This window comes from Macrobrachium nipponense, chromosome 15, assembly GCF_015104395.2.
Source record: "Macrobrachium nipponense isolate FS-2020 chromosome 15, ASM1510439v2, whole genome shotgun sequence".
Taxonomy (NCBI): Eukaryota; Metazoa; Arthropoda; class Malacostraca; order Decapoda; family Palaemonidae; genus Macrobrachium; species Macrobrachium nipponense.
In genome coordinates, this window is record NC_087208.1 from 3,794,785 (window position 1) to 3,808,668 (window position 13,884).

Below are 13,884 nucleotides of genomic sequence, written 5' to 3' on the forward strand. Positions count from 1 at the left end.
ACTGTTCCTCCCTCAGGTGTGCCTTCTGTGAGTGACGACCTTGGACAGGTGTGGGCGTCGTTGGGACTGCAGGGCGCCCCCAGTATCCAGGGCTTGATTCAACGGCTAGCGGGGTCGGCAGTGGTAACTCATGGTGTGGTTACAACAACGACCAATACTGTGTCAACACCAGCGTACGCCGCCCCTCCTCATGTGGTGTATACGCAACACATTGCGTCGGTGACTCCAACGGCATCAATTCAAATGCCGATCGCTGCTGTACCTAAGAGGGGCGTGCCGCCGCCACCTGGGTTTTATGTGCTGCCGACTCCCGACTTTCGCTGCCCCAAAAGTTCGCCCCTGGATCTACCGCCCGTCCCAATGATGAGTTTGGCTGAGATGGAGAGGTCTGTGACGCCGGACTATGCTGCCGTACCTGCCGTACCTGCAGCGAGTGTTGCTGGCCCAGCCCCTCGCGCCGCTCCTACGAAGCGCGCGGTGCGGGACTCTCATGTTGATGTTGCTGCTGGTGCTGGTCCTGCTGGTGCTGGTCCTGCTGCTGCTGGTCCTGCTGGTGCTGGTCCTGCTGGTGCTGGTCCTGATGGTGCTGGTCCTGCTGTTGATGTTCCCTGCCGCTCCTGCCGTGCCTGCCCCTGCCCACGTTCGCGTCTCGTCATGGAGGTGCTGCACCGTCTCAGGTCTTTCCGACAGGATCAGTCGGGGCGTGTTGCTTCGGCAATTGGCCCGACTTTTCCGTGTATGGAAGACCTACGTCCGTCCTGAGAGGGAGCTGACGAAGAGAAAGGAAGAAGAAGAGGAAGATGTCGTCGTCGTCTTCATCGTCTTCTTCGTCGTCTGTTGCCGCCTCTTCCCCTTCGACTTCTAAGGCTTCCAAGCCGAAGAAGAAGAAGGCTGCCTCCTCCCCCCCTAAGAAGGCTCCTGCGGGACCTTCGAAGGGCCCGTCTCGCTCTGGCGTGACGGGGGGTGCTTCTGCTGGTCCTCCTGTTCCCTCGGGAACGGGGCCCGTCTCCTCTTCTGAAAAGAAAGAAGACGGGGGACCAAGGATGTGCTGGCTACTGCTGGTTACATCCCCGCCTGGTCTTAGTACACTGCTGCTAAGCCAGTACCCGGCTCGACTTCCGTTCGTTTCGCGAGAAGGTCCGAGTGTACGGTCTCCTCGGGCGACCGTGCAGCCACGTCAGACGCCTGAGCTTGCTCACCGTCACGACAGAGGCACGGAGCAGAAAGACTGTCGAGAGTCGCGCAAGTGACGCTCGCCAGCCAGCGGCCGCTCTCGTAGCGACCAGACCGGTACCCTCGGGTTGACGTGACGGTCTCTGACCGGCCAGGGTTGAGGCTGGGAAGAGGTCCCCTCGACCAACGGCACCAGCTTCGGCTGGTACCAGCGTTTGACGTGCCGTGAGGGGACGCTCACACCGTCTCACTGCGAAAGCGAGCTCTGCAGATCACCTGACCGCCGCCCCACAGGGACCGGACGGAGACGGTGGCCAGCAGCAGCTCGTCTGATGCACGAGATCGGCGGGGTCGACGTGCAGTCGAGCCGCTCGCCACAGGTGAGCGGCACGACCAGGCCTGCAGTTCGATCCCCACCGCGGGTTGGTGATCGGCTACAGCCCCCCACGTACGCTGGTCCTGCCAGCGAACGGGGGGGGAGCGTCAGGTCTGTCTCTCCTATACCTTCAATTCTTCCTCGGGCTACACCGGAAGAGCGAGGTACCTAGGGAGTGATCGTGAGAGGTGCGCCGCTCACGATCCCGCCCCACGACGCCGCAACGAACCAGGCATGGTCTTAGGACCAGCCAGGTCGTACGCGCAAGTGGTTGGAGGCGACCGTCAGGGTCTGTTTGCTGTTCCTCCTTCTGAAGGGAGGAGGGGTCTCGAGAGCTGCTCCTGTTGGAGGGACTGGACGGTCCTACTCCTCAGGACGCTGTGACTCCTGAGATCCAGAGGAACTTTGCCAGGAGTTTATTGCGCTGATTCGTCGCACAACGACCTGGGGAAGGATCGCCGCTACCACCATCTGAGCCCACGGTCCCGGCTCGAGTCTTTTGGGGGCCGAAGAGGAACCCAAATTGACGGTGGACTGCCGCGATCGAGCTTGCAGACTCAGTCCTTGACCAGGTGGAGAATTTCGTCTCAGGATGAGGACTCACTTAAGTCAGGACGGTCTTCCAAGCTACTTCCTCCTCCTCTGCAGCGACGCGGAATTTTCTTTTCACGTGCCATCATTTGGATCCAATACCGCCCCCAAGAAACAGGTTAACCCGAGCAGCTAGGCTAAACTCCCGGTGTGTCCCTGCAGCAGCTCCTGTCGAGAACCTGTGGTTCTCGCAGCAGGAGCACTTGGCCTGGAAGCTAGACCGCTATGGCGGCTTTCCAGCAAGTCTCTTGGTTGGATCTGTGGTCCCTCACAGTATCCAATTGTCGCTGGCCGACGCCGGGGGCGCTGCCCTCGAAGACGACCCCGACTTCAGAGCTGTGCCGTCTGGGAGGTAGGGCCATCTCCTACCTCGCCATCAGACGGCAAACCTGTGGGCCAACTTGGTTCTCCGTCGTAGGGACGCTGTCCTTACACGAGTAGCCAAAGGGGGGCCGGGCGTGAGGCGGTAAAATGGACTCCGTAACGGACCAATGAAGAGTTCCTCCGCTCTCTTTCCCGGAGAGAAATGGTGGACGCTGCGGTGGAAAGACCGGCGCACTGATGACAGTGACCGTCTGGTTCACCAGGCAGTTACGAAGTTTCTCGGGGCACCTCGTACAACTGCGGCTAGCCTAAGAGGTTTAGCTAGCGCTTCCTTCGTCTGCTAAGACGGCTGCTCCATCGAAGCCCCGAGGAAAGACTCTTCCTGCTTCAACTTCTGGTAAAGGAGGCCGTAACCAGCCCTCCTCCCAGCCCTCCTTTCCCCCCGAGAGGTGCTGGGAAGAAGTCGAAGCAGGTGGGAAACGCTAGGGACGGCGTTCCCCCTCACCAGCTGCCGAAGTGGGGGGGATGCCCCTGGCGAGCCATTGGGGCAACTTGGCAGCGCTACGGTGCCGAGACCTGGATATTAGACGTCCTTCGGGAGGGTATTATCTACTACCCTTCGAATCTCGGCCACCCCTCACCTCCACCCGGTCCATCTGCAGAGCATATGTTCTGGATCCTCAAAGGACGACGCTCTTTTCGGCAGGAGATCAAGACCATGCTGACCAACGAGCTGTAGAAGTCGTAGTGGATCGGTCACCGGGCTTTTAAAACAGCCGCCTTTTCTTTAGTGGAAAAGGCATCGGGGGGCTGGCGCCCGTGATAGATCTCTCTCCCCTGAACCGATTTGTTCGCCAGAACTCGGTTCAAGATGGAGACGGCACGTTCCGTGCTGGACTCCATCAGGGAGAACGACTTCATTGCTTTCATTGGACCGTGATGGGATGCGTATTTTCAAATACCCATCCATCAGTCCTCCAGAAAGTACCTCCGCTTCATCTTCGACGGGACGGTGTACCAATCAGGGCACTTTGCTTCGGTCTCTACGCCCCACAGGTGTTCACGAGAGTGTTCACGCTGGTGTCTGCTTGGGCCCATTCGCACGGGATACGTCTTCTGAGGTATCTCGACGATTGGCTGGTCCTGGCGAGCTCCCGCTCGCAGTTGCTGCAGGACAGGGATCGACTTCTAAAGTTTTGTCGCGATCTGGGGATCGTGATAAACTACGAGAGTCCGTCTCGAACCCAAGCAGAAGATGAAGTACCTGGGTATGCTGATCGATACGGTAGCAGCTCAAGTCCGCCCCGCATACTTGAGGATCAGCAAATTCAGGGAGGCGCCGGCCGGTTCCTGTCTCGGCAGGAACAGGCAGCTCAGCAAATGGCAAAGTCATGATCGGCCACCTGTCGTCACTCGAGAAGTTTAGTTCCTCACAGGACTCTCACCTGCGTCTCTCCATGGAGACTAAGGGAGAGTTGGTCACAGTAAAGGGATCCACCTTACTGCCCCGTGTCCATCACGGAGAAGTGAGGCAGGACCTAGCCTGGTGGCTCTACGACAGGAACCTCTTAAGAGGAGTGCCCCTACCGGCACTCCCCCCCCGGAGATGCTGCTGTTCTCAGACGCATCGACCGAGGGATGGGGCGCACACCTGGAGGAGTTGCTGGCTGCAGTGTGGGACCATCACGACAAGCACCTTCACATCAATGTCCCTGGAACTCAAGCGGCGGGTTTTAAACGCTCTCCAAGGAGTTCCAAGACCGCTTGATGGGACACTCGTGGTGTTGTTGTGCGCAACACCACAGTATGCATAAGCGTCAACAAGCAGGGGGGCCTAGTGTCTCTTCCCGCTACACCAGTTGACTGTGCAGGTGCACGAGTGGGGCCACGGCTCACTCGATAGAGTTGTCAGCACGCTACATTCCAGGCAAGAGGATGTAGTAGCGGACAAGCTCAGCCGTCGGGATCAGGGTAAATAGGGACCCCGAGTGGTCCCCTACACCCCGAAGTGGCGGAAAGGCTCTTCAACCTGTGGGGGGGCGTCCGGTCCATGACCTGTTCGCCACCCGGCACAACAAAAAAACTCAAGTTTTTTGCTCAGCCGTGCCGTACCCATGGGCAGCTGCAGAGGACCGCCTTCAACACCCCTGGGACAACCTCTTCGTCTACGCCTTTCCTCCCTTTTTTGTCTGATTCGGAAGTGATCAGCCGAGCGCTGGTCACTCCAATCTCAGGATGATCCTGGTGGCTCCCAACGACCTCAAGCCGTTTGGTATCCGACCTGCTGGTCTCTTCTTGCAGAAGAACCGCCGGAGAGATGCCCCACTGGCACAACCTTCTAGCCCAGCCACACTAGAGCGGTACCACCGAGCAGTCCATCCCTACAACCTTCATACGGCTGGCTGTTATCCACCATCTCTTGCGAACGAGAGGCTTTTTCTCAGCAGCGCAGCAACAGAGATGGCTGGACACGTCAGACAGTCCTCTGCAGCTGTGTACCAGGGGAAGTGGGCCGTCTTCTGTGGTTGGTGTCGTAGACGGGGTCTATCTCCTACTCAAGAGCCACTCTTCAGCAGGTAGCGGATTTCCTCGTATTTCTTCGCCGAGAGAAGCTCCTCTCAGTAACCCCACAGTTAAAGGATATAGAGCTGCACTGGCACTCGTCCTAAACTGAGGGACTGGACATCTCGAACTCGTTCGAGATCTCCTTGCTAATGAGGGGAGCTTCGAAAGGTCTTGCCCACCCAGGGAGCTCAGGCCCCCTGAGTGGGATGTGACTCTCGTCCTTAGGAGTTTGACATCGAAGACCATTCGAGCCACTCCGAGAGTCGTCAGACAGGGATCTGACCCTCAAGACCCTCTTCTTGCTGGCCCTGGCATCGGCGAAGAGAGTAGGGGAACTTTCATGGTCTGTCCTTCAATGTTAACATTCCAGGGGCTGGGGATCTGTGACGCTCGAGTTTCACCCGATTTCGTAGCCGAAGACTCAGAATCCGTCGATCCCCTGACGACAGGTTCGAGTCTTTCACAACCTCCCCCTCCCTAATGATTTCACCGACACGATACGGATGAGATGCTGCTTTGTCCTGTGAGGGCGCTACGGCGCTATCTGAAGAAAACTCGAACACCTCAGGGCCTGAGTGTCGACGCCTCTTCGTTAGCACTGGGGTTACCAAGAAAGAAGTATCCAAGAACACCGCTTTCTTTCTGGCTGCGTGAGGTGATCAGGAGAGCGTACGAGGCTGATGGTAGTGACGACATCCGTACGCTCCGACCGAGAGCCCACGAAGTCAGAGGTATTGGACCCTCTTTTGGCGTTCCGCAAGAACAAATTCTCCGTGGCGCAGGTCCTGAAAGGCAGGTGTCTGGGCCAACCAGACTACCTTCACGTCCTTCTACTTCGGGATATTGCCCACAAGTCCTTGGATACTTTTTCCCTTGGGACCTGTGGTGGGCTGCTCCAACACGTTGTGTAAGGCTTACCCAGCACCCGAGCAGGCAGAACAGCATCGATTCCTGGTGTGACTGTAGGAATGAATGGTTGAATGAGAGTGCGACTGGGCTTCTCTCTCCATCTTTCTCTCTCTCTACCTGTGGGCAGAGTCACGGTCGTCACATGCTGGCAAAGGAATCCGATGCAGGTAAGCTACTCAACCGAGCCCCAATCTATCCCTTTAGTTAGGGATAGAAGCAAATATCCTCCACTCCCTCAACAAGGGGAAGGAGTTGGATGCCTACTTGAGACAAACCCATAAACTTTATGTTGGCTCCTGTACAGGACAGTTCTTGCAATGCTGGTACGAAGAGATACGCTTGCCTCTCTCTAGTACTTGGCTCAGAGGTCTGACCATTGATCCTGCGGTGCCACCACCCCGATCAATCGGACAGAAGGTTTGGATCCCTCCCTTGCTCTTACGACCAGGGAGGCAATTCCAAGGTTGGACGAACACCCATCCTGTTCACCAAAAAGACTCAGATTCCACCCACCAAGAAGTGAGTCTTCCTATTGTTAAAGGACCGAGGGTTTGTATTACGTATCGGAACAAATGACAATTTGTCGAAAATTGCATTTTTCCTAACTATACAAACCTGAGGTCCTTTACATATAGTCCCACCTCATACCACCCCTCACTCTGCACTTTTTGCATGGGCCTAAAGCAAAAGTGATTCTTCACCGCCCGGGCGCGCGGCGCGCGCACGATCGGACAAGCAGTTAACTACCGTTCTCCCCTTGTTCGAAGCTTACGACCGTCCCAGCTGCCGCTAGTTACCTTCCTATTGTTAAAGGACCTCAGGTTTGTATAGTTAGGAAAAATGCAATTTTCGACAAATTGTCATTTTGGCTGGAACTATCGTCTTAGTATTCTGTTCACCATTGAAGCTTTCCTTCGAGGAAGACTTCTCCTTCACTCTCTTTAATAGAGAACGAAGGTGGTCGATCTCCAATCCTTATTTTGTTTTCTTGAAGGAAAGAATTTAGGATGGAGATCGTTGTTCAGAATCGACAAATATACTACGTATATTAAACCCTCGCGACATGATTCTGCTAAGCAGTTGAATGGTCCGAGGGGTAGCGCATATCCTGGTTATTCTACGGATTGTGACTTAGACGAAAAGTATTTTAATTGAACTGCAACCCGGGTTGCCTGCAACCTCCCAGGAGTTTCCAGTTTCAATTTTATATACTTATGGTGTGTTGTCACAACACCACCATTTAAGCTTTTTATATTTACCGAAATTCGTTTCGCTTAAATATAATTGCTCGAGCATATCTTTTTTTTATGCTCGGTGGTTCTAGCCGAACGCATTCCTTCGTGGAAAGGATTACTTGGCAACTCAGGATGACGAGTCAGCGACAGCTACTGCGTATTGAATTGCCCGAGGCATTTCAGTATCAGCTGCCGCTTTGAGGTAGACGGTTGTTTATGTCTTTCTCACCTGCTTTGATTGAATAACAACCGTATCTCTGCCCAACAATCACGGACTTAAGTCTCTGATTAACGGGGATTCTCGCATACATGAATGACCATCTACTGCTGAGAAACGCTAGTATTCATCGTCTTCGGTATTGCGAGAATTTTAAACAGATATCTATTCGACTCTCATCTTTCTGTTTACCGCACGGTAACAGAATTCTGTAATAGTCTCTTGCTGCATCGTATCCCGATAATGCGAATGATTTTTGCGGATCTGAGTTTGTCCTCAAAATATCTTGTATTCGGAGGTGTACAATTGTTCATTGTCATCCCCGGATTAGCAGAGTATTGAAAGACATCGCCTACTCCCACACCTGCCAGCTCTACTTCCAAACGTTCAGCCCATGAGAAGCAGTTCTTCAAGCGGCTCTCCCCTGTGTTTCATTACTGAAGAACGCCCCGCTTTCATTGCACAACGGACAGCAATGAAATGGCGGTTAGCGTTTTCAGTCATTTGTAAGCACAGGTTTAGAATCTTGAGATTCCTTCTCTCGATTCAGCTGGAAGACGTAGGTTGCATTCATTGCCTACCTTCGTCTTCAACGTCACATAGTGTTGTTTCTCCTTAAGCTGAGATTCAACGTCTATGAGATTTTCTTGCCATCATACGGGACCTCGGTCTTTTGAAGGCAATTGACTTCGCCTTTTGAGCTTATGCATTAAGAGAATCATCGCCGCGCCGTCCGGCATCGGTGACTAACAAATATTTTATTTGTTTGGTCTCTCAGCATAACTCTTTAAAGGGCGAAGGTCACGTGACTTACCCGGATGCTTGGACAACTTGCCTCTACTGATTCCGAACCAGTCAGTCGGCAAGCTGTCAGAGCGGCCCGAGTGCAGTTACGAACTATGCTGTGGACTTAGTTCGGTTGGTTGTTCCAGAGCAATCATTACTTCGTCTTAATAGCTTGTCAGTATGAGTACTGTATATAACCAAAGTCGAGAAGAGGGATAGGTCATACGACTATTCCCTTCTTTCGTCTTAGGTAACTGCATGACTTCTCTTAGAAGTCAAGCAAAGGGAAAGGGATGGGGATTTGTGACGCTCGATTTCGTACCGATCTTCGTAGCGAAGACTCAGACCCTTCGGTAACTGACGATTGGTTCGAGTCCTTCACAATACCCTCCCTAAGGGACGTCACCGCCTCCGATACGAAGGCTATGCTGCTTTGTCCTGTGAAGGTGCGACGGAGCTGTCTGAAGAAACTCGACACCCAGGATGAGTGTGGACGCCTCTTCATCATCCTCTCGCGTTCCGCAAAGAACTTCTCCGTGGCGCAGGTAATGAAGGCAGGCGCCTGGTCCAACGACCGCATGCACCTCCTTCTACCTTCAGGATATTGCCCACAGTTCCTTGGATCTTTTTCCTTGGGAACCGTGGTGGTTGCTCAACACGTTGTGTAGTTTAACCCAGACCCTCGCAGGCTGAACAGCATCGAGTCCTGGTGTGACCGTAAGAATGGATGAGGAATGAGAGTGTGACTGGCTTCCTCTTCCCATCTTTTTCTTCCCTCTACCTTTGGGTAGAGGGACACGGTCGTCACCTTGCTGGGTAAGGACGAGATGCAGGTGAGCTACTCAATAGAGCACCATCCTATCCCTTTCAGTAGGGATAGGAGTAAATATCCACCACTTCCTCCAACAAGGGGGAGGAAGTGGATGCCAAATTGAGACAAACCCATCATTTTATGATTGTCTCTTGCAAACAGGAACAAGTTCTTGCTTGCTGGTACGAAGAGATACGCTTGCCTCTCTCTTAGTACATTGGCCCAGAGGTCTGACCATTGATCCTGCGGTGCACACCCCGATCAATCGGACAGAGGTTTGGATCCCTCCCTTGCTCTTACGACCAGGGAGGCACTCCAGGGTTGACGAACACCAGTCTGTTCACCAAAAAGACTCAGATTCCTCCCACCAAGAAGTGAGTCTTCCTATTGTTAAAGGACCGAGGGTTTGTATTACGTATCGGAACAAATGACAATTTGTCGAAAATTGCATTTTTCCTAACTATACAAACCTGAGGTCCTTTACATAGAGTCCCACCTCATGCCACCCCTCACTCTGCAACTTTTTGCATGGGCCTAAAGCAAAAGTGATTCTTCACGCACGATCGGACAAGCAGTTAACTACGTTCTCCCCTTGTTCGAAGCTTACGACCGTCCCAGCTGCCGCTAGTTACCTTCCTATTGTTAAAGGACCTCAGGTTTGTATAGTTAGGAAAAATGCAATTTTCGACAAATTGTCATATTAGATGAGCTAGTATCTGACGTCTTGAAAAGAAATAATTACTAAGCTAACCAAAATAACTCTCAGGTGCAAATACTTTGTTTCAAACTGTATGCTCTTATATACTGTTGCTAGTATATATATATTGTGAATTTTTATAACTTTTGTGGGTTTTTTAGCATTTTTTAATAATTTTCCATTTGCTCACATATATTTTTGTCATTTGAGTTTGACATTTTATTCAGATTTACTATAAGATTATGTATGTTTAACATTAGGCCATGAATTTTTATTATATAAAGTTGATATATGTTACTCATTCTGTGCATATTTTTCCCCCCAGAGAGAGATGAAACCAAGAAAGATCCCCAATTATATGCTCCAGTCAACATTGGTTTTACCATTGACAAGAAATCCCGAATGGAGCAAATATCTGAGCGTGTGGAGAAGGTGAAAAGCAATAAACGAGATAGAAGCTTAGAAAAACTCGCAAAGAAATGGCTGTGTAAGTAGATATATCTGAGAACAAGTTGAGGAGTAGATTTTTTGTAGCTTATAAATCTAATTCAACTTATTCATATCACTAATCCCTCCACTTCTGGTTAGGTAGACATTACAAATGTTTCATCACAAACTTATTACGTATTGGATTCTTTTGCTTGACAAGTCATGATCTTTCACTAGAAAATATTAACTTGGCAGAAGAACTGATTGAAAAGAAAGTCAGCATTTATAGAATTAACTCTCCAGCCAGTGCTATTGAAATCATGCAAGTGGAACCGAGGAATCCAGTATCTTTCCCCTAAAATCACACTGGCCAATATCACTAATATCCTACTTTGTAAAGACATTTGAGAAACTTGTAAGGAAAAGAATCATCATGCATCTGACTGCTGACACTCCCCCCCACCAGCCAACATGTCTCTATGCATAGGAGATCGATCTATGATCACAGCCAGTCAACTAAACAAAGTCAGTAATCAGAATCCTGGAATCAGGTATGTAGTGGAATATGCACCATGTATCTTAACTTTGCCAAGGTTTTTGAATAAGTTATCACTTCATACAGTGCAAGAAGCTCAAAGGAAGATGGATAGGTGGACATCTAGGAGCCTGGCTATAAAATTTCCTCTGGAGTCAAGTACTTCAGTTATCAGGAAATGGAACATTAACCAAACCATCCCAAGTCATACTAAGTTTCTGAGAAGGAACATTTCTGGCTCCAGTTCTAATTTTATTATGATAAGCAATACCAATATCAACCTGAAAAGCTCTTTTTTTATCTCTATTTGCCAATAATTCCTATCACTTATCTTTATCAGACTCATCTGAGACCTGGAAAGTTTCAGAAATTAACTAGGAAATATATTGTATTCATCTTTCCCTACATTAAAGGGTTGGTTGCCTGATATGCCTTCCCTTACAACATCAGGCATGATTCATAACCGCATGCCCTTGCTGTCATCAACCACAGTTATCGGCGGTGGGCCATGCCTTTGACTAAAAAGTCCACTTGCAAGGCAGCAGTTTCCACAGTTAATGACAGTGGGCCTAGCCTTTTACTAAAGAATAAAACTGAAAGGCAGCAGTTTCCAAAGTTATTGGCGGTGGGCCTAGTATTTTACTAAATGAGTAAGATGCAAAGCAGCAGCTGTCCTTTTAGTTGCCTTTTACGACACGCAGGACCTATAGTGGTAGTATTCTTACACCCATACCTCAGGGCAAATATAGTACGTATAATGTATTTGTGAACATAGATAAAGAAAATAACCTTCATTAAGACAAATTTGAGCACACACATTGGTAAGAAGTCAAGAAATTTCAATCTTGATCTTATCCAGGTGGAAGTGCTATTGTAATAAAGCACCAAGTAAAAGATCTTGGAGTTATTATGGCTAAGTATTAGCGGATTTTAGCTATTAACTGGGGGTTTTGGTACACATCCCCCTGCGAATACCTGGTCTCGACTGTAATTCAGAGCTATGATTTGAATTGTAAGGTATATTAAATTTATGTTTGTAATGTCATTTATTCAAAATTTTAAAGATTTAATTTAATCTTGAAACCTAATTTTTAGTATTCACAGTTCTTTTTTCATTTCAGTTCCTTTTAGTAGATAACATTGGATAATAGGAAGCCTAATCTTTTAAGTATGTTTTCCTGGCTTAAGTTCGTGTTGCAATAGTACTTTATTTTCCAGTGAAAGTTGATCTTGATGCAGTTCAGAAGGAATGGGAAACCACAACTGCTCCTACACATTTGAAAACGTTGGCGGAGCACTATGGGATATTTTCAGATCTATTTGGGTTGGCGTATTTCATTCCACACGTCTACATGAAGGTCACCTATGATTACGATGAAAATACAGAATCTGTTGTTTACAGAGGGAATGTCATCAAACCTTCAGAGGTATTCCTATATATTTATCATTTCAGTATACTATGGTTTACTCAAGTTTAGAAGTATTTGCTGATGTGTGCCCACTTTGCTGTTGCTTGTTAAGAAAATGCCTTCACTACTTTTGAACTCGCTAGTTTAAGTTTTTACCCTGACATTTAATGATTCCATTTTCTCAATAATGACTTATCTTTTAAATGTTAACAGGTTTGTGAATTACAAGCCCTCTCAATTTTTACCACTGCTAAAACACCAAGTAATGGGCTGCTAAGAGTACTGGATAGCTGCTAAAATAAATAAAATTGTAGTTAGTCTCTTAACAAAACTCGCTTCTTTTAGTAGGAACTTATGTTTACTTGTTAAACATAAGCTTCAGAAATATTTTTCATTTATGTTTTCTGTAAGTCTCATTTGTATTGCTTAAATTAATATGTGAGTGAAATTCTGGTTACTTAACCATTTTTTTTATGTTGATGCCATCAAAATTATAACTTATGTTTGTGACTTAAAATTTTCTTTATATAGCTTGGTGCACTCATATTTGTGAAGTTGTGTAGATGTGGATCTATGAGTACCTTCTATAGCTTCATTAAACTCATTACCTAATGATTTTACGAGAAATTATAACCAGAATAGAAACCTAAGAATTCACTCTTGTTGCTAATAGCTTTTTAACACAAAAACCAAAAGTTTTAGTATGAAGTAGTAAAAATTTTGAATACCATGTTTCATATATTAAAGAATGTCTTTACTTATACATAAAATATGTTTCTTTTGGTAGCCATTTCTTGTCTACTGGCTGAGTTCAGGAGTGGGAGCATTCCTCAAAATATTTTAGATTATTTGGTCCCAACTACATTGTTTTCCATCACACATTTCATCTGTTCCTCTTGTTCTTTTCCTACCACACTATTTAGCTTCATTAATTACATCATGCTTCAATTTAGATCCTTCTTATATAAGCAGATCCATTGGATCAGTCTTATGAGAGCTAAGAAATATGAATACGTGGTCATCTTGAGGCTTCATCTAACATGTGCAGCTTTGTAAATTAATTTTAGCAACTGTTCGTTATTCCCTTCTTCGCAACCATGCATTTTGCCAACAGTAAAGTTGAGACATTTTTGTTTAATTTTTATTTTATATTAGTCTGATGTCATTATTTTCCCATTTTGTCCCAATTGTGCTGTTCTTTGCAATCAGGTCATCTTAATTACTGTGGTACTTGATCTTCAAACTTTATGTAATCACAGCTGTCAAGCTGTTATTCAACAAGAGCATTTTTATTCTTTTAAACATGAAACTGCAAAATGGAAAGTAAATGTCGTATATCTTATTTATTTCTTAGCATTAAGTTTTCATACATTCAACTCCCTGTCAGATATATACTTAGCTATAGACTCCATCGTCCCCGATAGAAATTCGAATTTCGCGGCACACGCTACAGGTAGGTAGTCAGGTGATCTACCGGCCTGCCGCTGGGTGGCAGGAATAGGAACTATTACCTTCTAAGGACAGATTTTTCTCTATCGTTTGGACTGTAAACATACGTTTACGGTTCCTCCTGATTTGATTTTCGTGTTTCATCGCATCGATCTTCTGGCTGTCTTTTGCAGGGAAGTACTGGGTCTTTGGTTCGGCATAAACGCTTTTATTAACTTTTTAATGAATTTCGCTTCGAAATTTCGAAGAAAATACTAATTGAAACTACCGAAAATTATCGGTAGACACTCACATAGTTTGCAATAAAGGGAATTATTAATATTTATTCATTATTACATGTAATAAAGGTTACAACTTTATTGAGGAAATATTAACTTT

General features: G+C 47.8%; 1 protein-coding gene across 2 annotated transcripts in view; it reads left to right on the forward strand.

Annotated features, from left to right (window-relative positions):
* LOC135226977 (large ribosomal subunit protein mL38-like) overlaps nt 1-13,884 on the forward strand; it is a 70,460-nt gene that overhangs the window by 31,962 nt on the left and 24,614 nt on the right. For both annotated transcript variants that reach the window (XM_064266681.1, XM_064266680.1), the window contains exons 2-3: nt 10,010-10,171; nt 11,867-12,075. In XM_064266681.1, the coding sequence (XP_064122751.1) occupies nt 10,010-10,171; nt 11,867-12,075 (371 nt within the window). The remainder of the gene's footprint in view (nt 1-10,009; nt 10,172-11,866; nt 12,076-13,884) is intronic.